General features: G+C 42.5%; 1 protein-coding gene across 5 annotated transcripts; it reads right to left on the bottom strand.

Moving 5' to 3' along the window:
• Window positions 1-2,017: 2,017 nt before the first annotated feature.
• pum1 (pumilio RNA-binding family member 1) lies at window positions 2,018-24,249 on the bottom strand. Of its 5 annotated transcripts, none has more exons than XM_034544722.1 (23): window positions 24,139-24,249; window positions 18,961-19,133; window positions 17,327-17,449; window positions 16,900-16,968; window positions 14,267-14,372; window positions 12,912-13,105; window positions 12,427-12,599; window positions 12,069-12,333; window positions 11,670-11,763; window positions 10,872-10,970; window positions 10,604-10,746; window positions 10,070-10,208; window positions 9,732-9,866; window positions 9,150-9,500; window positions 8,798-9,040; window positions 7,381-7,651; window positions 6,170-6,299; window positions 5,839-5,973; window positions 5,025-5,162; window positions 4,234-4,359; window positions 3,914-4,035; window positions 3,568-3,760; window positions 2,018-3,311 (listed from the first exon to the last, which is right to left on the bottom strand). In XM_034544722.1, exons 2-23 carry the CDS (start codon window positions 19,120-19,122, stop codon window positions 3,180-3,182), a joined length of 3,543 nt encoding a protein of 1,180 aa, XP_034400613.1. In that variant the 5' UTR covers window positions 19,123-19,133; window positions 24,139-24,249; the 3' UTR covers window positions 2,018-3,179. The 5 variants fall into 5 exon arrangements, 4 of the variants coding, with proteins under 4 accessions (XP_034400613.1, XP_034400614.1, XP_034400616.1 ...); XM_034544723.1 differs by having other exon boundaries at window positions 14,267-14,369; XM_034544725.1 differs by having other exon boundaries at window positions 9,201-9,500; window positions 14,267-14,369.
• Between the last annotated feature and the right edge of the window lie 1,817 nt (window positions 24,250-26,066).

The following is a 26,066-nucleotide window of genomic DNA, read 5'->3' as shown; positions in this document are numbered from 1 at the left end:
GGCCCACTGCGCACCGCAGGGCTCTCATGGCCGCTCCCCGGTTGGGGCATTGATTCCGTTTGGCGGCCCGGTGGTTCCGGTTGGCTTCACGCCTCGACTACCTACACCTTTACAGGTCAGCCCCGGTCCTCTGCTGTGATTGGCTGAGTCACGGACAGGCGGTCCCACCTGTGCTACGTAACAGACATTAATATTTATGCACTACTCGTACTGTAACCTACTTGTGTCGCCTAGCAACCGTGCATATTTGCTGCTCAAGGACACGAGGCTGACAAGAGCGTTTAATCAGTGTTTAAATAATAAGTGTCTAAAGGCGCCATCTGTATGGAAAGGATGTAAAACCACCAACACATTTAAACTGAAACCTGCCCATGGTTTAACTGGTGTGGCACGTCAGAAGGAACTGGTTCTGGTGTTCAAACTGGGACCATGAGAGCTGGAAGACCCCGGAAGAAAGCTAGAATTGGATCTCGCAAATTATTTAATCAAACGATAAGGCTAAAATGTTTTTTGATGTTACACCAATTAAACATGTGATTAATATCTGAGAGGAAAGAGACACTTGTCCCCATTTCCACCGACAACTTTAAAGCCTATCTCAAATCTGTGTGGTCATTGCCAAGTTAATCTTAGTTAATAATACTTCACATTTATATAGCGCTTTTCTAGACACTCTTTACATAAAGCATAGACAAACGGAACAAAATGGACCCAACATGAGGTTGTATATTCCCATACATCTTGGCAATTAAATTTCTAGTTACCCACTCATTGATTGGTAATTTTAGGTCCTAAAACGTTTTCTTTATTTTAATTGGAATTGTTGAGCACATCTCAGGTAAATACATTATTTAAAGTGGTGCTTTTGTTTTGATTCTTTGTGGTGGGAATCAACTAATGCCAAACAATAGAGGCCAGTGCCCCCCCTGAGGCACTTTCAGCCTGTTGATACTCCATAAAACTGCCTAATCGGCCGAGGTATTAAAGCCTTTCAGTTGGTTTAAAATCATTTGAGGTAATGTACCATCACTTCCTCAGGGTTTATTACACTTTAAGAAAACAAAAAAGGCATGGGCTTCCTGCCACCAGCATCACACCCAACCTGTTATTCAAAGTAACATTCCAAGTGTTTTCGCTTATGCTCCAAACAAAAGCTGGACAAGTAAGGGCAGAAATATCCCCTCCGGTCTTCTTGATACAAACAAGATCATAAGCGGTAAGGTGCGTTTTAATAGACACACGGCAGTTAAGTCGGATGAACTCTTGTTACAAACCTTGAGGTAATTACGCATGTCAAACTTCTATAGTCCCATTACATTTCTAGTTCCTGTGCTAAGATACCAGCCTTATTAATTCAGAAACTAAGGCAAGCTCCACGGCAGCCTCTCTGACTCATGCTGTGTGTACTCATCACTGCAGAACCATTCATGCAGATGGCTGGAATAGAAACTGTGGCACAGATCATAATCTTCTTTTATAATAGACACTTAAGATAAGAAAACAATAGTTTGTCTGCTGCGTTCCTTTGCCTTATGCGAGCGTATCAAAACATACAATGAAGCAGACTTGAGACGGTTACATTTTCAAAGTTTTTTTGTTCAGTTTGGTTTCAAAATAAAGATCACACAATTGTTTAGAGACAATCTACAACAGGAGTTACAAAAAATAGTTGCCCAGGCAATAAGCATACACAGGTTCTGTTAACTATACACATATGGTTACAGGTGTGCTCGTAGTAAATATACACAAGGCTGCTCCAAATGTACACCGCACTGTGGCGGGCTGCCTCTCACCCAAAAGGACATGGACAGTATGATACAGCACTAGAGAAATGCCAAAAAACACAAGAATCTTCTCTGTACAATCCATGGGTTTACCCCTCTGAAAACAGTCATGAATAATAGAGGATTTGGGGGGTGGGGGTAAATGAGTAAAAGTTATTTCTCCCACCCAGCCAGCATACCCATGACACATTTCATGGGGTAAAGCATTCCTATAAAAAGATCTTTTAAAAAAAAAAAAAAAAAAAAGTCAAAAACAAAACAAAAAACCTTCAACATAAACCAGAAGACACCACTAAGTCTAACAGAACATGTCCAATTGGGAGTCAGTGGGAGGTCGACGTCTTAAGTTAAGCAGTGACAAGATAAAGATAAAACCAAGCGTGGCGAATCTTTGTACAAGTACTACGCTGTATAGAAAGGGCTTTTCAAAACAAAAATTTGATATTACAATTTACAATATACAACAACTCATATGTCACAACCAAGGAGGTGAGAATATACACTGAAATGCACAGGGGTTTTTTTCTAAGATTTTTTTCAGTGAGCTTTTTTCTTTTTCTTCTCATACCAAAAAGGGTGGTAAAGCACTTTTACATTACAAGGGTTTACAAATGTACAATTATACAGTCAGAAGTATGTGGTCACTACTAGGATACATTATAGATACAGATTCAACATCAAAAACCAGAAAAACTACAAAGTTTTATATATATATTTATATATATATATATGCAAAGGTCTACACCAAGTATACACGTTATATTTATAGAAGCAAGACCAGAAAACGAATCTCCCATGCTAAATGATCTGTCTGCTGGTTAGCTGTGTGTATGTGTGTGTGTGTATATTCATCTATGATTCTGTGACGTCTGACAAATTAAATACTCTTTCCATCTAATAGTGGTGAACAGGATGGGAGGAGGAAGGGACACTAGGATTGTGTGTGCAGCAGTAGCAAAAGGTGAAATGATTTGAGTTTATCAGAAAAGAGGAAATTAAAGAAAACAAAAACAGGAGGGAGTGGAGCGATGAGCGGAACAGGCCTCACCTCTCTCTATTCCCTGCCCTCCTCCCCTCACTCCCCCAATTCAGTGGGCCTGGGCACAGGTGGGGGAGGGGCAACACTATCTGACAAAAACTAAGGCTGCCTGTAGCAACAGGCTCCTCCCAAAGGGTTGTCATGGAAACAAGGGTGAGGGGTACTCAATGTCCTCGTGAGCAGGATTTGAAGGGGGAAAGAGGCCGTGATGCCCCCTGAAGGTCAGACAGGGACAGTAGGGTGGGGCTGGTAGACATGACAGCTCAAGGAGGATGAGGTGAAGAGCGGGGGAGGGGCAGGTCAGAGGGCAGACAAGGATTTCAGGCTGGAACGGAGGGGGAAAAATAATAATCGGTTTACATGATGCCATTGGGAGGGCCACAGAGAGGACCCAGGTCAACACCATTCTTCATGTAGTATTTCTCCAGCTTGGCCAGGATGTGTTTTCCATACGTGTACTTCCTCAGGGTGGAAATATGAGGCCGGATCTGTACGTAGACAAAAACACATGTTCAAATTTAATATGGACGGTGTGCACTTCCAACACACCCTCCTTTAGCATTCCCCAACTACAATAGAAAATCACCCATCTATTTGGGAATCAATGAGCCCTTGTATTTATCTCGGCTTCTGTGTCGTTGCCTAGGGAACCATTGAATGCAGTGACCGTGTTAAGATTTATTGACATGCAGTTAAGTGAAGGGTTGGGATTATGGGTTGACAAGAGATGTGCTTTCCACCTACCTTGTGCATTACGATCTTGCGCTGAGTGGGCTCAGCCACGTCGATCATCTTCTGCACCACGTAGTTGGCGTACTGGTCCTTCATCATGGTGTATAAGGCACTGTGGGGGCCCTCAGTCAGGCTGCACACCTCATCTATCAGCACGGCCCGTTCTGCCCGTGACGCATGGGTCACACACTTCTCCACCACATTACTAAAGACAGGAGGGGAGGGGTGAACATAACGTTATGGCGCATTTAAAAAGGAGAGAGAAGGAAAAAAAATAAAAAAAAATAGCGAAACAGAAGAAACAGGTTTTCTGGGTGGGAACTTAAAACTGAAACCTTGTGTTAGTTCTAGAAGTTACCTGGCAAACTTGTGCTGGCTGAGTCCCAGTACATTGCCTCTGATTTCAGCGACTATCTTGCTCTTATCTTCAGCTCGGCCATGCTCCAAAACGTGCTGGATCACATAGTTGCCGTACTGGTCCTAAATAAAACAAATCACAGACACATTTACTCAAACGTGAGGACACCAGCTGGTGCTTCTGACGTCACACAAACACGCAGCCAACTTCAAAAACCTAGACTGAGAGACGTTTTATTGAAGCACAATTGTGTTTTCCAGCCTAGAGACAGTTGAGAGGAGGAAGAGAGACAGCAGTGAGTGCTAGTTTGTGTGTGTTACCTGCACCAGCTGCTCCGTGTGTTGATGGAGCTCCTCCAGTATAGGCAGCGTCTGTTCAGGAAGGCAGTGTTCGAGAATGCGCTGAATGACTCGGCAGCCATAAGGGTGAGTAGAGAGGGCAAAGACCTAAGAGACACATCATTTCATGTTACTTTATCATGTCATACACAAAGTGGTCCTGGAGCTCGGTGAGTTGAACACGGCCCTAATTTACCTAGGTTCAAATCGCCTTCCTTGAGGCACAGAAAGTCTCTGGGATTGAAGCACCGAATGATCATAGGCATACTTTCACACACCCTGCAGGGAAGGCGAAGGCACATTCCTGACATGCTTTCAGCTACACATACAAATCTAAACCATAGTGTAGAAAACATGCAGTTACGTAACATGCAAATCTGGGAGAAGCAAAGAACTCTGTAAGATTTACTGTCAGAGCCTCCAAAGTGACTCCTCAAAACTGAATTAGCATCAAACAGGCCAATTGCATGGACACAACATCTTTCTTTTAAAACATTATTCTAATGTGACATTTAGCTGGCAGATAGAAGATGGCTGCTGCCACTGGGCTGAGGTTTCTGTTGCCGTGGCAACGTACCCTGTCCCGGGAGAGGACCGAGTAAGTATGTCTATGTATTTTGGCGGTGACAATATGCTTGCTGCCTCAAGGCAGCGTCAGTTTATGTGTGGAGACAAGAAATGTATGCGTGTATGGATGCCAGCCAAGCACCGGCAGGCTTCAGTGATTGAATGTGGAAATATTTTCAGAGTGCGCGCTCACAGACGGGACCCACCTGTCCCTTAAAGGCATCTATGATGAAGTGCAGCGCATGAGGCTGAACGCACTCGATGCATTTCTGCACCACGTGGTTACCGTTCTGGTCCTTCACACACTTCAAAACATGGCCGTCCAGCTCCCGAACCATCTCACTCTGCAGGGAGGACAGAGGCAAAGGAAGAGATGGTATGTGGAGAGAGACATGTAATCGTTTGTGAAGTATTGCCTGAAAGCATTTTCCAAACTCCATTTTTCACAGTGTCTTATTGCCCAACAAATAAAACTGGGATTGAACAGTTGCCCTGGAGATTCTATTGAGGTCCATTACGGAGAGATGGATACCCTTCTCACACTCACACACACACACACACACTTATTACCCCGAAACCACTCAATTTAAGCACAATTCGTCCTGTTGATATTCAGCTACATTTATCTTAACACCTGCAGTTCAACATTTGCATATAAACTGTGGTATCATTAGCCTCATTCATCGTTGATGACGGAGTTCCTGCAAGGAACCTGCTGCTACACGAGGCAGCTCCAACATAAAACCCATAATGTAGATGAGAAATGAGGAGCATACCTCGTTATTCTGCTATATAAAACAGGAATTAGTGATCCATGAGCAATGCAACCTCATTCATGACTGAATTATGAGCACATGGACAGTCGTCATGTTTTAAAATGAATTACATTTAAAAGAATATTTTTTTTCTCTACACAATCACAGCAGGGTTATGGCAGGAAAGTTTCAATAAAGGTTGTTGTAGTACAAAAAGGTACCGTTTCTATTGTTTATACAGTGCAATGAGAACTGGCGTACTTACAATGACCTGCTGATCAGAGGGGATAAACTCCAGAGCTTTCTGAATGACCCTGCAGCCGTACATCTGCAGGGCCAGAGACAGTACATGACCTCGGATCCTCTCTGCCAGAGCCAGCTTCTGGTCCAGGCTGCCAAACTGAAACAAACACAGAATATAAGCTTGTAAATCCTCTAATCCATTTGATAAAACACAACAACACCACAAATATTACACAGCCACAGAGACCACAAAAGGACATGAAAATCAGGTGCAGTTCTAGAATCCTCATGAATTCAATCTTAGTTAAATCATCGTACACTGATTATCTGACTTCTCTCACACTCATACACACCTCAAAGAACTTCTGGATGACGTAATTTCCAAAGACATCCACCATTAGCTGGTAGGCTGCCTGCAATATCTCACTGAAGACGAGCTGGCGCTCCGCTGAACTGGCTCGTTCCAATTTCAACTGGATAAACCTGTTGGACACAGAGAGGATAAACATTATTATTAACCAAAGTTTTGTTGATCTTTGTTTCATTTTCTGGTCGTTTGCAATTTATAAAAGCCTCATGAATATATACATGAAAGTATACAGCTTACTTAAAGTGCATACACAAAGTTTGAATGAACTTGAAGACAAAGACTAATAAACACAGCAGACAGTGACAGAGCAATACAGTGAAACAGATCTACAAGGACAGAGCTGCTTCTAAATCTTTAACCTGAGGGAATAGGAGATGAAATTCAGAGAGGAAAAAGACCAGGAGAAGAAACCAAGTAGCCTGTGAGGTGAAGGATGCCAGACAAAAAGCAGAGATAAAAAGGACAGTGATGTTGAGGAGACTGTAGAATGAAAATGTCTGGAATGTGCAGACTGAACGTCATGGTGTATTAATAGATAATTTTAGTGGAAAACTACATCTGCATTTGAGGCAGGGCTGGTTCAACCCAGGCAGCCCCAGAAACCAGGACCCCAGAGCTGTCTGTACATCAGTTTAGACTGACTCAGCTGGAGGACCCATATTGACGAGTACATAATTAACACAGATTTAGGGTCTATAGCGAGTTGAGCAGAAGTTCATATGTTTCCATGCAGTCTTGGAGTGTATTAATTATTATAGATGTGGGATAACACCCTGGTGTACAGTTGAAATCACAGATCGCTCCACTGGAACACACTGCTATGAAAAGGATTCACCCCTCCAACCTATCAATGAGAAGTTTATTACCACACAGAAAATAGTGTGCGATCCAACTAACATCTCTACCAAGAGTTACAGCTCTTACCCTCTGGTAAAAGATTCAGGGTCCCCAGAGCAGGCTGAACCATTCAGCTGAAAGATTCATTCTTGCCTGTGTCCTTTAAGATTCTCAATTATATTGTGTGGATGTGCAAACGGTTACAAGAAAGCTGTGTGTTTTATGTTTTTATCTTCAGTGGAACTGCAGGACGGATGGGGACAATAAAAGGGTATCTTACCTGAACATATCAATGACACAGAACAGACAACCTAAATATCTATTTCTAGGTTGAAGTAAAATTGTGCATGTGTTTACCTGCTGCCGTGCTGGTCCTGACTGAACTCCATGATGTGACCTGCAATGTCTCTGAGCTGCAGGTTGGGGTAGCGGTTGTTCCTGAAGTCCTCTAGCAGGCGGCTCCGGCCTGACGGCATCACGTCAGACATGCCGTAGCGTAGCCGTGACGAAGGGAACAGCTGACTGCTGGGCGAAAAGAGGGAGGAGCCTGAGCTGGCAGCGCTGCGGTACTTTGCCTCTGCTCCTGGAGCTGCAGAGATGAAACGCCCACTGCCATTGGTCAGGCCTCCTGTGGAGTCACAGAAAAGGGAGGAGATTGTCACGGGCACGGTTGAAACTCAGAGTTAAACAGTAAAATAGTGCTAAGACTCAAGACAACCTCGTGGATCAGCGGAAACAACAATAAGCCCGAACCAAAAAGCCACATCCATAAGCAGCACAGAAACAAAGCACTGGATGGCAGCACTGCCACAAATATATTAAGCAGGCCAACACTAAGAATTATTATCCCTTAACTGTTTTCAACTGCATTAAATTGTGTTGTAGACGTTTTAATGACATCGATTCCAACCAATGTATTTAAAAGTAAATGCGTTGTAAACACACAAAAACCTGGAACCGACTTCAAGCAAGCTCCAATAGGTGGTAGCTAAACTCATTGTCTAAGGTTTTGTTTCTGGTTGAGGGGCATGATTTGTAACCTGGTGATGTATACAAATATTCCAGTTAGGATATGTACACAGTGTAGTTGAGGATATCAGTGCTCAGTTCCCTCCTTTCAAAAGCTGCTATTTACTGCAGTTCCCATCTGTACAGTAATACATCTACAAAGGCTTTGACAAATCGAGGTTATCAGTCGAACAGTCATTATGAAGCCTCAACTTGGCACCGTCAGTTTGTTTGATTGTTGTTTAATCACAGGCGTTACACTTCACGCTGCCAACCACCAATCATGGAAAAACACACAACACATAGGAAACAAGTGTGTCAGAAATTAATCCCTTAAAATATGCTGCTTAAGCGTTGTCACAATTTAGTCTTTGGGACACATTTAGTAACACTTGTTTAAAAACAGAGTGTAAATGTTTACATCTAATCGCTTACATTAAATTTAGCTGACGCTTTTATCCAAAGACTTGCACGCAAATACACCGTAGAACAGCTACGGGGAGAAATTAGGGGTTAAGTGTCTTGCTCAACACATCGACTAGGACTAGCAGAGCCGGGGATCGAACCGCCGATCCTCTGATTGAAAGACGGAACTGCTAACCACTGATCCAGTGGCCCACATCTTATGTAAATAAATTCCTTTGTTTGGAGGCTACACCAGAGCTTCGACAAAGCACCATTAAAGAGTAGCAATTCCAGTGGCATTATTGTGAAACAAAACACAATCAATGACCTCGTTAACCTTAACTGAATCAAAGACACTTACCAAGATTCAGGTTGGAGGAGGAGCTGTGATTAGATAGGGAGGGCGGGGGTGTGAGGGAATGGGAGGGGCCCTGGTTGGGTAGGGGCATGCCCACAGGACCAGGGGAAGGACTAAAACCCAAGGTGCCATTATAGAAGCCTCCATGTCCAATCGGGGTGAGGCTGGAGGGTGTGCGTTTGTACAGCTCACTGTTGCCCGTCAGGGAGTCCCGCCTGGAACCGCTGCCACCACTTGAGTTGGCCACTAGAGGGAGACAACGATGTACAATAGATCAGTGAAATGTTAACCATTAACAGTTTATTTTTGTGCAAACCATTATCAAAAACTATAAAAGAAACACCAAACAACTGACCGCTTTGATAAGACTCCAGCAGTAGACTCCGTGGGAAAGGTGTAGTCCTACCTGCAGTGCCGAAGCCTCCAAGCGTGGCCCCCAGTGTGGCACCGAGGGAGGAGGAGGCCTGCTGGCTGAAGCCCAAAGAGGCAGACCCTGGTCCTGGCTGACCAGAGCCTTGTGAGAAAAGGGAGGAACTCTGGGAGGAGGAGCTGAGGGAGGAAGATCCGTAAAAGGAGCTTCCTCCCAGAGCCCCACCGGGGCCACCCTGCTGCTGAGGCTGCTGGGACGTCATGGCACGAAAGGAACCGTTGGCCCCACCGCCCAGACCACCGTTGGCACCACTTGCGGAGGCTGCTGCTGCTGCAACTGGAGGGAGTGAGACAAGAAGTGATTATACAGGTTTCCCTTCTGTCCTTTCCAACAACTCTTGAGTAATTATACATGCATATTACCATACATATACACACATAGAGAACATGTACAAGACTGTGCAATCCGTTTATTTTGTGTGCATGAGATCCTTGTTTGTCCTGTTGGCAGTAGGGAACATCAGAGACAGGCCAAACCTTGAAGGCTCTACGTGCATTGCCGTCTTACCTGCTTGTGCTGCGGAAGGAGATATAATGACAGAGCCTGGGGCCATGAGGCGGACAGGGCCACTCCGAGCTCCAGTGTTGACCACAAGGGCCCCTGTCTGATCATAGTAGGCTGCAGGAGCCAGGACTGGGTAGCCTGAGAAAGATACAACGGCAAATGATTATTCAGAGTACACCTAAATTGATTTGAGCATATCCTTTCCTTCATGTAGCAATGTGTGTTTGTGGGTGTTTTCAGCTGTCACTAATGGAACAGTTTTACAATGAAGATATCTGGAAATCGTGCTGTAATGGCAAATGCAACTGGATTTGTTGAGAGTTTTGCAGAGTGACACTTACCCGGGACTCCTGCTGCTAATCCCTGCCCAAAGGCAAGGGCTGAGTTGACTGCTGCTGCTGCAACCATCTGGTCATTCTGCTGACCCTGCTGACCCTGGCTGGGGGTCAAAGGTCGTTGGTTGCCCCCGGCTCGCATCACCTTAATAAAAAGAAAAAATTAGACATTTGAATTGTCATCAATATGCAAATTAACTTTCTATTATGTTCACATGCTCTTCTAGTTCATTTCTAAAACAATGTGCCCACACAGAGACCATGGCGGCATGTAATAAATAGCCAGGATGAGCACATATTCCTTTTATTAGCAGAATCATGAGCTAAGCAGGAGTAAATAAACAGCAGTTGGATGAAACATTTCCGGCTTATTGATTTATGATCTTTACGGGATGCAAAGTGTTTTCTGCTTACAGACCCAAGTCGAGCAGCAGTCAGACTGAATGAAAATCTGAATTGACACATAAGGAGAGATCTGACCGAAAAAACTTGAGCCAATGAGAATCAGCATGCTATTTTTTTGGCAAGCAGCCAACTGACCTGCTGTTGGTTCTGCTGGCCCTGGTTGGCCACCTGCTGATTGGCCGAGTTGTTGGCTGCAGCAGCCTGCTGCTGGAAAAGGTTGGCAGGGTAGACCCCCCAGGGGGTCACACCGTAGTACTGGGGAGGCATCACTGCCGGACCTGGCCCAAACAAATATGGAAAATACAGGTGATATGGGATGACTTTGTCTGTGTTCATGCATGTCCTTATTGTGGGAAATTCATTAACATGGAGCACAAGGTCCATTTCAAAATACTGGTCTCACCGAGTGTAGCGGCTGCTGCTAGTCCAGCTGCGTAGGGGTCGGTCCCTGGTGGAGCAGCACTGATGATGTAAGGATTGGGCACAAATGCTGGGGCCAGACCTGAGAACACATGGAGGGTAAAAAGGTGAACCGGGGGCAAAAGGTGGAAAACCCATGGAATAAAGTCATAGAAACACAAAGAATAAAGTTTAAAACACATGATAACCACTCCAGGATATACTCTACCAACACTGTAATTAAGATTCTAATTAAAATTAATGTATCCAGATTTCTTTGTTGAGCACATGTTTCTGAAAGATTCTTTGAGCTAGTTGAGCTTCAATTGCCTTCGACTGAACCTAAAAAAACATATTAAATTCCTGTAAATATAATGAATAGTGCTTTTGGACATTTCAGGTAAATAAATGTCTTAGATAACAGAGTTATGGATACAATTGTGTGGTTGCACTTTCCATTCAGTTGTAAAGCTGTTTATAGTAATAATTGGTGTTATGTATTGATCCATCGCATTCCCATGTACTCACTAAACTACTTCTGCATTCTTATACAACAATATTTTGGTATAGGCAGCTTTTTGGTTTCCATTTGTAGTCTGACTAGTATTGACAAATCTTGTTGGCTCTGAACTCAAACTCCACGTCTCGCGATAGCCGAGGCTCCGAGATTGCCCACAATGAAACGATACAAAGCCGGATGATAGTTTCCCTTTGCATGCTGACAGTGACAAACTGTCAAATGCACTTTAACATACGAACTTCATATTTCCATACATGCGCACACAAACACTCAATCTCTCACCAATGTGAGACTGCTGTGCTGCTGCCAAGGCGTACTGCTGTTGCTGGGCTGCTGTTAACTGCTGCACTGCTAGGGCGTTGTTTCTCTGAAACAGCTGCAACAACAGGTAAATAACACTTTAATATCATGCAGAGTATCATTTCAATATTGTGATATGAGAATAGATATCGTAATACGGCTGTGTTGTCTTTTCCTGGTATTAAAAGACTCCATTACAGTTAAATTATGAAATTTCACAAGACAGTTTTATTATTTGCGTTTATCCACTTCGTCAGTATAATCAAATTACTGACAAACCAACAGTCAACCTCAATATATTTTTGCAATAACGATAGAGATAATTGTTCAAAAATATTGTGATAACTTCTAATGAAAAAAAAAAATGCCTGTCGCTCTCACCTGCTGCTGGTTGGCGTAATCAAATAAGCCCACGGTGGGTGCTGAGTCCATGGGCATCTGGGAGTTGTAGTCAAACTGAAGCGGCTCCATCACAGACTCCATGGGGTCCATAGAGACACCACCTTGTTCCACGCCAGAGAAGTCTTCAGGAGGTTTGGGGCCTCCACCACCTCCCATGGGTGTCATGCCATCAACCCCTACACCTCCGGGACCTCCAAGCAGGTCACCCTCAGGACCAGGGACCGGCATGTGGCCTTGGGGACGTCTGCAGAAAGAGGAGGAGTTCAGTTTACGCCTAAAAGGCTGCTTTTAAAACAAGATGCATTTCAAGTTGTGTGTCTTTCACACTGAGCCCTACCCAAACTCTTTGACATCGACATCAAGGCCGTTCTGCACGGGCAGCCCATTGGGGTTGATGACATCGTTGATTACATCAGCTTCAACTTCTGTCAACTCTTTCAGTTTCTCTCCTTCAAATGTTGCCTTTGGCTTATCCCTCTTCCCCTCCTCCACCTCTCCATCCCTCTGTCCCTGTGTGATGGTTAGAACAGAAACATAGCAGACAGTGAAAAGCTGAAGTATAGAGGCGGTGAATATGTGACAGATGGCAAACACAAACGGTGCCGAGTGCGAAGGACAGACTGACATGGACAAGGTCAAAGACCTGTATCCTTTTGACAATCACAAGCTGACAGAGGATAAACAGTTAGAGAAGAATTACAGATAGGGTGATGAGGTTATTCTAGGTGTGATGCTTTAGTTTAGCAAAAAGTCAGTATTGGTACGATCAGAATAATAGTGATGCAGAGGAGAAAGTGATGAGGACATCGACTTCAGACTTACATAAGGTCCTTTTCGGAGGCAGGAATCCAGTTTGTCAGCGGGCGAGGAGGAGAGGACATACTCCACCATGCTAACTCCCAGCCCTCCACTCTCAGAGCGCGGTGACATCACCGAGCCCACCCCGACTTCACTACCGCCATGAAAACCTTGCCCTTGCCGACGGGACACCATGATTGGCTGAGACACGGAGTGATCTAAGATGAACGGAAGAGAGACTGTTAATAACATGCATGCACAGGGAAAACGGTTCATGCATGAAAGTGACAGCTTCCAACACATAAGTACAATTAACATGATCATATTTTACATTACAGATGAGATTTTAAAGTTATTAAACAGAGCAAAAAATGCATAATAAACTTTTGCATTGTTGCATATTTTATCATCCCAACAAGTCCGACTGTATTTTCTGAGGTCTGAATAATTTGCTCAGATGGTGACGCTAGGAGCCAAACTAGTGTCTCTCTCTCCCTCCCTCCCTCCCTGCGGGGGAGTGATAGAAACCCCTGTTGGGGCGGACTGTCCTCACCCGCCGGCGTCAGCAACCAGTCTTGAAACAGAGCCGTCTCGTTTACAGCGCTTTGTGACCTTTTAATAGGCATTTCCATTCAAGTTGTATTGGACAGTAATTTTTCACTTCATTTCACCGGATGTCTTTAATTATATCAGTCTAATTATAATCCCATTGATGAGTTATAGATCCCGTGGGTTTTGAATTTCTTCAGTTACAACTTTCTGTAATTTTTTTGTAATTGCCTCTATTGCCTACAGCTGCTTTGGGATTATTGTAATTGCCTCTACTGAGATTTCATAAATGCATTTCCCCCATAAACGCATAGGTGTTTGTTGAGAATATTTTCTTTGTCTTCTTGGCACACTAGGACTGGGTCTAAATTGAAGTCAGAAACTGTTTATTTCCCCGGCGTGATATTAAGATATTCATCATCAGCAATATGGACAAATGCAGATTTTATGAAGTTTTATGAAGACATGCCATCAAATACACAATTTGAAGTGTTTCAATGAGCTTGTATGTATACCTTTCTCTATAGCTAAAAACTGGCACACAAATGGAGGTCCCAAACTGCTTCTGAAATGCAGGAATATTTCTTTTGTAAAACTGCCAAAAGATAACACAGCATTGTGTTGATATGATACACCATAAATATCATATGGGAGAACGTGTGATTGTTGATCAGCTTTTGATTCTGCAAAGAACCGAAATACGTGTGTCCAACACCACACAGTGATTGTTGTGGTGGTTTCTTAATATGCTTGTGAAACCAAACTGCCATGTTTATTAACAGACTACTGACTTCCGCCGTATCCCAAACATAAGCCAGACTGGTATATACCTGAGGCACCCCATGCACTGTCCCTCCACTGGTCCAGAAAGATCCCTTTTGGTCCGTCCTTCCCAGAGTCATCCGTCTCCCAGAACTTCTTACCAGTTAGCAGCTGCTACAAATACACAGAAAAACAGACATGGTTAAAATGGTTGCACAGATACTGCAAGCACGTGGCAGAACGGGTTAAATAAGAACAAATCTACACACAAATGATTAGTTTGTATTACTTGTGTCACACTGCCAGTACTGCTTAAATTGCAATTTCCAGCTGTACACACATCTGTTGGAGGTACTTTGAGCCCTGACTGCACACCAAACAAACAAAAACAGGCCAGCATAGATAGATAAGTGCAGCAAAAACAAAAACACTCCCACCAGTGTCAATTGCTGACAAGTTTGTTATTTATTTAAATTTGTGCTTTGTTCAAAAGGAACTGTGTGTAATCGTTAGTTTCAGGTCATTATACACATTATATTTAATTTCTGCTAATAAATCCCTCTAAAACGTTCTGTTTTCTTTTTTTTAAAGCTATTTATAGCTAGATGAAAAGAGTCGTCTTCTTTAGTTCAAAATGTTGCACTGCCATGTTTCTACAGCCTCTCACGATGGTCAAATACTTATGGACACTGGCTCTAGAGCAGCTATGGGCAAACTACGGGCCGTATACAGGCTTTTGAATCCGGCCCGTCGAATATTGGTACAAAACTGTCTAAATTATGGTAAAGGCCGCATTCATTTTTTATATATTGGCAGTAATGTATCTTCTTATAATGCACCCATGGACTGTGCCATGAATGTTTTCATGCATTCTGTTAATGTGACGTACGTTAATTAACATCTCCGTCTGGTCTATTCTCTCTAATTCAATGAGTGGACCAAAGAAAAGAAAAGCTGACAGTGAGTGCCAAGTGTTAAATAATAAATAAATTCAAGTCACATCAGCTGGTGTCATGACAAGACTATGAAACAGCGCCGCAGGAGTCATAATTGGAACCGATTGATCTTCAATGTGACTCCGTCTTAAAAAGGCAAAGTTCAACTCCATTAAACTGGATGAGGTTTATGCTTCACACAGCATCAGGAGGAGGGCACAGAGGATGCTGGTGTTGTTTGGCTCACCCCACGTGTGTGAGCAGACATTCAGCGTGATGAACATTAACAAATCACGCCACAGATCCCAGTTAACTGATGAACACCTCAGATCTGACACCAAACTTTGATGCACTGGCAAAAAAAGGGTGACCAACAACACTGTTCCCACAGAAATTAAATTAAAATGCAAGTGTTCTATATTTTATAGTTAATGGCTTTTACTTGTAATTTAGATTAGTTCTCACAAACACTCTCCATCCATCTGATACTGACCCGGCCCATCTGTCAAATTGTAAAAAACTCAGTGGCCCCTGAGCAAAAAAGGTTGCTCACCCCATATCTAGTGAGTGTCATTTGCATTTTGGCATTATCTAAATGTAGGGATGGCGACCAAAGATCGGAGTATTGATAAGCTCCGGCATTACGGGTGCTTTTTATTAGTACCCGTTAATGTTTTGGTATAATTTTTACCACGCTGAAGCGAACATTTCCTCTGCTCTCTCTAATGCTGCGTTCACACCAAACGCGTTGCGAATATTCGCAACGCTTTACTCACGTCAGTTTATTCGCCAGTCAAGTTGTGTTCATTTGTGTCTTTCGCAACCAGTTGCAAAAAGGGGGCGTGGCTTATCTCCATGGCTTGTCTCGGTAAAAAACAGTTATAATTTCCACCATTCACCACGTTCGAAATAACCGCTAGTTCTGCTTTATACTTGTTGTGGACATCCCATAAACGTCGGAACATCTAACGCCCTGGTGTTTGGGTTCATAACATCACCCGTAGGCTCACACAGCTCGGGGAGTTTCACCGCCTCCGCCTCGATAACTTCCGCTTCCAGCGCTACCAGAGCAGCAGCAGCACAACGGGCGGAGCATCACAACGCTGATTGGCTGGCGAGTTGCGAAAGAGTTGAAATATTTCAACTCTGGCAAAATTTCGCAACGCGCGAAACGCATCTATCGCAACGGCCGGTGAATTTCGCAACCAAGCGCGTCTGTGCGTTGACTTTACATGGGATCCAGACGCGCGGAAAATTCGCACCGCGTTTGGTGTGAACGCCCCATAAGGCTGAGCCCATCCAACTACTATATTTCTCCTGGATGTAAAAATATTTCGTTAAATGACAACTTTATGATCCAAGCGTAACAGAAATACAGAATAGACTGTTTATACCAACAGACAGACACCCTAGCCTAAATTAAAAATAAAAAAACACATCAGCTTTGTCTGATCTTTCACAGCGTTTCATTCGGAACAACAATGCCCGCAAAAGTACACTACTTTTGGTGGAAAGGCCTTCCAGTGAGCAACTGATTTCTTATTATTCAGGTTTGACGGAGCAATCCAACTCTACAACAATCCAACACAAGTCACAAAATATATATCATCCATGTCGAATGCTGACATCCTGCGAGTTTCAATGTAGAAAGCGAGTAACCACATCCCACAATGCTCCATTATCAGATGATGTATTTTTAGAGCTACATGGTCACAAGTCACTTTCTTCTAGTCCATAGACAACCCTGAATATCAAACATGTCTCACCTCTCCCATGGCGCGGCCCTCCAGAGCCAGAGCCTGAAAGTCATGGTTCAGCTCGTCCATGGATCGCACCTGCAGAAAGAGAGCCCAGTCATCTCTCATATTTAACTAATGTATAAACATAAACCCAGCTTTAATTATTTATGTTAATTAGTAAATGCCTTCATAGATGATTTGCAGAACAGTAGGTTACATGAACATTTTAAGTTTCAGAATTAAAAGATTATTCGAAATGGCATCAATTAAAACGGATATGATTTCTTTCTTCTTTTTTTTTTTTTAACTTAAAAAAAATTAAACTACTTTCCTAGATTTTATGGTTACACGTGTAGAAATGTTTCTGTGACTTTGTACTAACAAACAGTAGTATCTATGAAAATACAGAAACATCATCAGTGCTCCAACTTGTACAACACACACACACACACACCTGGCTGTCATGGATGTTGTCTCCAGTGGGCCAGCGATGTTTGCCAGGTTGTTCACCGTGCTGCCGCTGGAAGAAGTAGTCTACCATGGCATCATCCTGGGAACGTCCAGCACCCGCCACACCCTTAGAAACACGTACACAGAGATGGCATGTTATCCTGTAATTACTAACAACTGTAACAAGCAGACAACTGGTAATTATTTAACTGTTTTATAGAGTTGATCTTTTTTAAACACAAACATGCCTACATTCAAATAAATATAATCCAATTGCATCGGCACACACACACATGTTTAATTATAGTAGAGTGGAGTGAAAAATGCAGATCAATCAAATACCATCACCACAAAATCCGATTAATGTTCTCAGCAATAATACAAAGACGATTCTTTAGTCTCCTAGCATAGAATATGGGATAGATACTAGTTATATATTAGAAGTAACTAATCTGCTGGACATGATGAAACAAGAAACCAAAAAACAATCAGACTACATGTTAAGGAGTCCGAATTTTCAAAAAGAATCGCTCTCAAAACAGTACCATTGGTTGAGGTATTTAGGCCACATCCTCTCTCCTAAAACTCAAATACATCCCAAAAATAGGCTCTTTTTTTTCCCACTGGCAAACTGAAGTCGATATCCTCTCTTACTCATTTTGAGGGTAAACACAAAGTTCACAACACACCATCATCAAGGAATCAGTAAACATGTTCTGGAAACAGCTGGGATTGGTCTTTTTCTTTAAACGCAATGCGTGCAGTAGAACAAGTTACCAAAATATCATTCAATCTGATTTAATTGCCACTACAGATCAACTGGACTGTTTTTTCCATAATTAGTCACGAAAAATGCCATCAGTGTTATCAAGAAGCAACATTTTAGAAAATACTAAGCAGAGCACTGAATCCGTGACACAACACCCATAAGGCAGTCGAGTTGTGGACAGCATTTAAGGAGGAGGCTAGAGATAATCTTGATTACATATTTAATAACATAGCTGGCCTGCCTGAGTAGCAACAAACAGGAACAGCTGTCCTACCTTACATCAACACTATACAGAAGTTTCTTTAGCGCTGACAAAGAGCTTTTGCGATAGGTGTGGCTATACAATTACTACTTTGTCCAGTGTTGTTATAATTTAATTTGAAGAAACGTGGAGGCTCTTCCAGCTCTACCTAACGATAAACAGCTACCATACCAGTTATGTTATTTATTGGGATAACCCGACATACAATTTAGCCAACATGCCAAAGTTGATGCAGTTATTTTCCATTTTATGAGCTGAGGAAAATGACATGTATTGTTGCTCATAGTTGTTTAGCAAGACATCTATAAATAAATATATTATCTACTGTTTTACTGACTCATCATTTCAACCATTATTTGATAGTTTTGAACTGTCGAATACATTTTCTTTCACTAGGCGAAAATAAGGAGCTTGGTCCAAATCTGCTCAGACACATGGGCTACTGTGGTTTAACATTTTGTGATGTAAACAATACATGGAGGAGTTGTGAGATGGCTTGCAAGAGAAGGAGAATCCAAATGGCTACAATACTTGAAAAAAACAGCACAGGCTGGGCCGCCACATATTATATGAAGAGATGTTTGTCTGTCAAGGTGGTGGGCTTTACCTGCTGGCTGGGGGGTGTGGCTTGAGGTATCTGCCCTGTTGGAGGGGCATGTCCTCCGCTGCTCAGCACCACGGGCATGCTGGGAGATGTACTTCTATGGTGGGGGCTGAATGAATCCTGCCAGAGCACTGCTTTCCTCTTCAACACACACACACTGCTCATTCCACCACAGCCTGTCCAAACAGAAATACACCTGTCATTTAAACAATGGCACATCGTATCAATACATTTAACAAACAACATTTTTGATGAGCTCTGCCCAGTATAACACAGAACAGTTGATGGAGATCCGGTGCTCCGTTGTCAGTTTACCCAGTGCACTTGCCTAAAATCAGTTAGAAATATTAAAAATGTATTTTTGTATTGAAGCTGCTACTGTTTCTGTATTTAATATAGAGTGCTGCAAGGATAGAATATTATTGTAGGCCAATCCCTGAGGTTAGCATTGTACTGGTTCCTTTGACAAAAACAAAAAGACAATGGGATTTGGGATTATTGCAGAAAATACGGTCTGTGGCACCATTAAACACCACAAAGTAGAGCCTACAAAATTACCTTGATGTTGAATTAATGCCTCACTATAATGATTTCAACTAAACAAGAATATTAAAACCATTTCAAATGTAGGAGTTATTGCAGAGCTGGTGTATTGACTGCATTAATTTTTGCAAACGCTAAAGTGTACCTAATAAACTGTCCAGTGAGTGTAGTTTAAGCATGCAAACCTCTTGACAACATAAATCCTGTCAGAGTGATTCAGCAACTCAGACTAATATTTGTATGTACCAAGATCTTTTTTGAAAGCCTTGGGCCAGCTCATACTGAAGTAGTTAACTAAGACAATCTATGAAGCATGTGCTCCAACCATACTTTATGAAAAGAAAACTGTAGTGGCAGTCTGACAAAATGCAGCAAAACAAATGGTTCATCTAATCCAAACATGGTTCATGAGTTCAAAGTTCAGGGTCAGTGTTGCTGTTCTGTAAATCTCTCAATACATCAGTCCTACAGGAATGAAAAAGTAAGCACAAATACTGTACATGGAACTGGTTGTCATGTCAAACTACACTCAGCTGTCTGTATATTTGGTACACCTGGCTAAAACTAATGCTAAACTATTACAACTGCACTGCAATAGTAAGGTATAAAATGCATTTCTAATACTTTGTACTTCCTGCTTATATCAGTGACGGGAGACTAAATATTAGAAACACCTCTCACCGTAGTGCACACCAATTGCATGACACCACAAACTACATCAGAAATAACAATGAAAAGGTTGACTCAACACCTCTCAAAAGCCTGAACATTATTGGTAAAGTACTTTTTGCAGTGATGGTGTTTAAAAATGCATTAGTTTTGGTTATTACAGTTTTGTTATTCTCCTTTTTGATGTTTCAATTACCGCATTGTACAGACTTATTTCCTAATACTTATCCGCTGCTATGGAGGCAGTTCTTTATTGTTTTAATAAAATCATTTCTTTCAATATTGTGTGTCAAATTATTGATTTCTTAGCAAGTGTAATAAGCAGGAAAATGTGCAGCAAGAGGGTCATTATGACAAAATGAACCCCAACAGGGTGATGCAGGACCCTGGCGTGAAGCCAGGCCTTGAATTATCCTTTACGACGCTGTACCTAATGAATCGACAACCTATTTATTCTATACCGCACGATGCAACTGACTGAGTAACACTGCCCGTCAGGCCTTCTATCCAAAAATGACAAAAGATAATACAGATATGTTCAGCACAGGAAAACACTACAGCCATTAACTACCAACAGTCCACCTTTGGTTGAAAATGTTCTCCTAGGTATAAATTAACCAATGTATTGTCAATTTACATGAAAAACTGGATATCCTTCTGCAGTAAAGCACTCATCAAATGTAACGTAACGTAAATTGTGTAATTAGTTTAATCCAAAATACACTATGAATTTTGTAGGATGCAGTTACATAAGGGATACGACTAAAATTAATCATACTGTCATCCTTGGGGCAAAGTGGGTAGCTCCCTTCCATTAAAACTACTTCAGTGGTGATAAGCAGAAGAGAGCAGCTACCGATATAAACAGAATCCCTTTATAAGCCAGCCCAGGGGGCAAGTGATTTAACAGCAGTCAGCATGGCATATGTTCTACTGCTGTATGTGGCTTAAACCAAACTCTGTACCATAGAGATTAAAGTGTCCCATATATAAATATAAAGTTTCTACAGCCCTGTTCCCAGTGGACAAAAAAAAATATATATATACCAACGCCCACTTTTGCCTTCAGTGGAAAAGGTTACGACCAGAGTTCGTTACTGGGACAAACGACTTAGCGGTAGTCTTGGTTATTTATCAACTCAGATTCAGATTCAACTTTATTGTCATTGCACAGAGTACAGGTACTGAGGCAACGAAATGTCGGATAGCATCCGACCAGCAGTGCATAGAGTAGTTATTTACAAACAAAAAATGCAATGCAGATATAGTATACAGTGGATATGCGTGTGTGTATATATATATATATAAATATAAATATAAATAAACAGTATGGATATACAGTAAAGTGAAGATGCAAGTGTCTATATGTAAACATTACGGTGCAAGTGTGATGTGGGGAGAGGTTGGGGATGATGGAGAGGGGATAGGGGATGTAAACGTGGTGTAGAGTTGAGGGAAGCGGTCCTGAGCCTGCTGGTCCTGGAACGGAGGTTCCTGTAGCGCCTCCCAGAGTCGTTTGTCCCAGTAACGAACTCTGGTCGTTGATAGAGATATATAGATATAGATATTTATTTTTGTTGTTGTTGTTTTTCATCGGTTAATTTTACCTAGGAGAACATTTTCAACCAAAGGTGGACTGTTGGTAGTTAATGGCTGTAGTGTTTTCCTGTGCTGAACATATCTGTATTCTCTTTTGCCATTTTTGGATAGAAGGCCTGATGGGCAGTGTTACTCAGTCAGTTGCATCGTGCGGTATAGAATAAATAGGTTGTCGATTCATTAGGTACAGCGTCGTAAGGGATGATTCAAGGCCTGGCTTCACGCCAGGGTCCTGCATCAACTCAACCTCAGTTCAGCCGTGATGAAAACATGTCAACCAGGTAGACAGACACATTGTTTCCCCTTTTCCGGTGCTAGATGCAGTGAATACATGTTAAGATAAATCAAAGCAACAAGTGTTTGGAAATTTAGGATATCTTTTTTTAACGGACAAAACATACAATTCATATTCTCTCCTCAAAGCTACACAACTCCAGTCAAGACAACAGGGATTTTACCTCACTGATAACCGTAACATGCACTTCATTCCAACTCGACAGAAACAAAATGAAACTCATCAACTCTGTCTATGTTATTATTTCCACTGTTATCAAAAGAAAGTAACCACCATAACATGTTCCATTGTTTGCTAATCCCATTACTTGTGGCGGTCTGCACGTCTGTGAAAAGGGTATATGTTAAGCACCCTGAAATACAGTTTGGACAGTTGTCCCAGTGATCTACATATTATTAACAAATGTGTTCTTCTATGGTTCAAGATGTTGTATTCACAGAAATGTGGTTATTATGAAAACCTGTAAAAGCAAAGCTTTCAGTGGGAGGTGGTTGCAGATCACTACTCATAGTAGAAGTTCACCCTGTCACAGTTCATATGTCATACCACTACAAGAATACACACTCAGGTATACGTTTAAGAGCACCCAGCTAAAACAAATGCAGACAAATACATCTGTCCTGCAACAAATCTCACTTCGATGAAGATTAAAATGTATAGCGTTGTTGAATTTAGAGATGTTTATTTCGACTTAATGGTCATTTTGAGGGCTGACATTTGTCATGCTTTTGCATTGTGGTGCATTTGACTGAGTCTGATATTTTTTTTCTAGAAGTGAGGGTAGACTAAAAAATTTTAAACACCTCAGTGTAACACAATAAAAGTTCAACAGCACCACAAACTACATCCTCCAAAATGACCATAGTGTTGAATATAAACGTGGTGGGCAGATTGGTTTATTATTGCTCACATGACAAAGACATATGCAATGACATATGACTGATAATTAGCAGTCAGGGGGATTTTAATTGTATTTTACAACATGTCCTTATCCAACAAGCTCAAAGATATCTGGCAGAATTACCAGTTTCACATTAATGACCCAACAGGCAATGAGGAAATTACAAGTACTTATGTTTACACTGAGCTATGCACATACAGTAATTACCTTTGCCTGCCTGTCTGTCTGACACTGAATCGTCAGACGCATGCAGCTTTCTTTTAGGTCTGTTGAAACCACTGTGCAACACACCATCATAAAAACAAAAAAGCTTGCCAAGTGATCTTTCTCATGCGTGTTTTCCTGCTCCACTCTTGAGCAACAAGGAAATAATAGCTGTATGTTTCCTCTGCTATAGCTCGAGATCAGGTAGAGAAACACCCGGAAATCCACAACACTGGCCATTCCCCAAAGCGAAACGCACACGGCATGTTAGGCTGCACGTTTAACTAAGCATACGGAAAGGGGCACGATGTAACTGGGTTAATCATTATTCAATACAGGGGATCAAACCACCGCATACCAAGCACAGACAGGGGTGTGACAAGACTAGCATGCAACCTGCAGCTAGCAGGAGACAACGTTAGGTGTCTCAACACAGACCAAACATGTTCCTCCAAATAGACGTGACACAACGAAAGGGCACATGTAGAAGCTCAGTAAACGGCGGTTTATTTTCATGCATGTGCGTTCAACAACGGAAGCCTCGGATACATTGTGATGGGTTCACTGACCATGTCCACCAACAATAACACGGCCTCTCGACACAAGCTCAGCCGGGCGAACCGGTGGACAAACACGGGATCCACACACCGTTTTTAACAGCGACAATGGCGCCCTAACATCAACGCCTTCTTATTAATAAACACCGAGGGTCTCTAGACCTGTGTGGCGAGCCTGCAGCACCACAGGTCCCCGTCACGGGAATGCTAACAAAGGCCCGAGAGGTGTCTGGAGCGGGGAAGACTGACACAACGGGAGGAAGGAGGCAGGCAGCAAAGAGAGGCAGCCGCCTCTGCCGCACCAAATACTCCCGTTTAGCCCCTCTTATGGCCGCCATAGCAGCAATACTCGCACCGATGCGTTAATAAGGGACGTCTCGTGCTTCCGCGACCAGGGAGGAGGTGATACTCACCGGCGGAGAGGGAGGATGGACGCGGATTTCAGCCCCAGTTTTTCTCTGATACCCCAAGCTTTCACTCCGACAACATGGCGGCTCGACGGAGGAGCAGGCGAGAGCGCTGCATGCTGGGAAGGCACGAGAGCGAGCGTGCGGTTCATTGCGCCAACCGGGAGGGGAGGGAGGGTCATACCGGACCGGTCCCTTTGTTGTGTAGTCTATTTGTATTGTGGGGTGTAATTATGTTGCGTTTTGTTTTTACTTCATTCACATTATTCGTCAATGGAGTTAAACAATATATATTCTCCTGTAACTACGTACAGGAACGTCACCAAAATAAATTGCAACAACCTATAATATTTAGTATTAAGATTAAACAATGTACATATGTAGCTTATATATGTATTAACATGGCGCGTGAGTGGTACTTGCACTAGAAAACACTATTAAAAAAAACAATGAAGTTGTCTCCTTGTATATGAGAGTAATAAGGTGATGTCGTCGGGGGTCGACTGGACAATATGTACCGGGGTCTCTACGGTAACGAGGTGCTTGGCAGCCATGGCAACGTGCTGCGCCACACGGTCAGCAAGTGTGCGGCAGCTGCGTGTCGCCCACATAACTAAAACACCTCTTTGGCTTGTAAGGTGCCAGTGGCGACCTCGAGTCGCGCCCCAAAACCGGTGCGTGGGTGACATAAAGCAGGCCTAAGAAAATCTATGGTAATCATATGGAAACACACTTGTGCTCATGTTATTAGAAAGCCTGACGTGTATCCCGATAGAGTATGCACATAAAGTCACAGATACTGTTGCACTTGCATAGAAGTTGAGACAGGAGATCCCTTTCTTGGTCCTCAATCACAATTACAATTTATGAAAAGAAAGGTCACCAATATGCATATCACACTTGTTTTTGCTGTATTGGTATTTTGATATTTTCCTTTGACTGGCAGAAAAAGAGGATACAAACGAGTTATAACTAATTAAAGAATGAGTCAATACTTTGTAATATATTAATATACAAACATGTTACATCTAAACATGTATCTTCTTTTTTTAGAATCATAAGCAATAAACAAACACTGAGTAACTTCATTAATACCACAGTGCTTAATTTCTCAGTGGATGACAATTCTTTGAAATTATTTTGACAATCGAATCATTAACCTAATACCATTAAAATGATCTGGAATGAAGGGGTCACAGTGAGCTCACTCTTTAGCACTGCATGCATAATATAAATCCATTCATGAGTATCGTAGTATTATTTTTGTAATCTTGGGCTGTCTTTCTAAACAAATGGATCATTGTACAATATCGGCTCACCAGCAGGCCCGTAGAGATCACCCCCGCAGCCCCCGCACTGCGGGGGGGGCCTCGCAGTGACAGGGGGCCTCCATTGGCAATTTTTTTTTTTAATCCAACACTAGCCAGCGCACTCGGCCGTATTGCGGCTAAGTGTCGGCTGACTCGGCTGTGTTCCGGCTAGATGCAGCCAAATGTGAGCCACCTTTGGCACATTTCAATGTTGCCATGTCTGGCCCAGGTGTAGAGGTTGAGAAGTTATCTCTCTCATATAAAGCTACACAATAAAAACAAGTATTTTAAACTGGCTTTATAAGTTTTAAATAATAGTTGTAAAGGCAATCGTAACAGGCAACCACTAGGGCCTCCTGCTACACGGACTGGTGTTATTGTTGGGCCGCGGTGTATTCTGGGAGAACTACGAGGAAATTTCTCTTGAGGAAAAATTAAACGCACATTTAAAAGTGGTGCCCAAAAGCGGCAATCAAAACAGAACATTTCTGAATTAAATGCCACACTTCCCAAAATTACAAGTCTTTTTCGACCAGCTGGTGAAGGATGCACTCATCTGCCAGAAGAGACAGGTATTGTACTGTTTGCTATAGCTAACATTACCACGTAGCTAACGTTATACTT

This window comes from Cyclopterus lumpus, chromosome 11, assembly GCF_009769545.1.
Source record: "Cyclopterus lumpus isolate fCycLum1 chromosome 11, fCycLum1.pri, whole genome shotgun sequence".
Lineage (NCBI taxonomy): Eukaryota > Metazoa > Chordata > Actinopteri > Perciformes > Cyclopteridae > Cyclopterus > Cyclopterus lumpus.
The sequence above is the reverse complement of the archived record's forward strand: the minus strand, read 5'-3'. Positions and strand labels throughout refer to the sequence as shown.

What these genes read in the sequence shown, in the direction of transcription:
- pum1 (XM_034544722.1), bottom strand. Translation starts at nt 19,122, where the DNA reads ATGAGCAGTGTGTGTGTGTTGAAGAGGAAAGCAGTGCTCTGGCAGGAT. An exon ending in ATTACGCCAACCAGCAGCAG is followed by an intron (nt 11,764 to 12,068) that starts GTGAGAGCGACA and finishes CTGTTGTTGCAG; the next exon opens with CTGTTTCAGAGAAACAACGC. An exon ending in AGCAGCAGCCGCTACACTCG is followed by an intron (nt 10,747 to 10,871) that starts GTGAGACCAGTA and finishes TGTTTGGGCCAG; the next exon opens with GTCCGGCAGTGATGCCTCCC.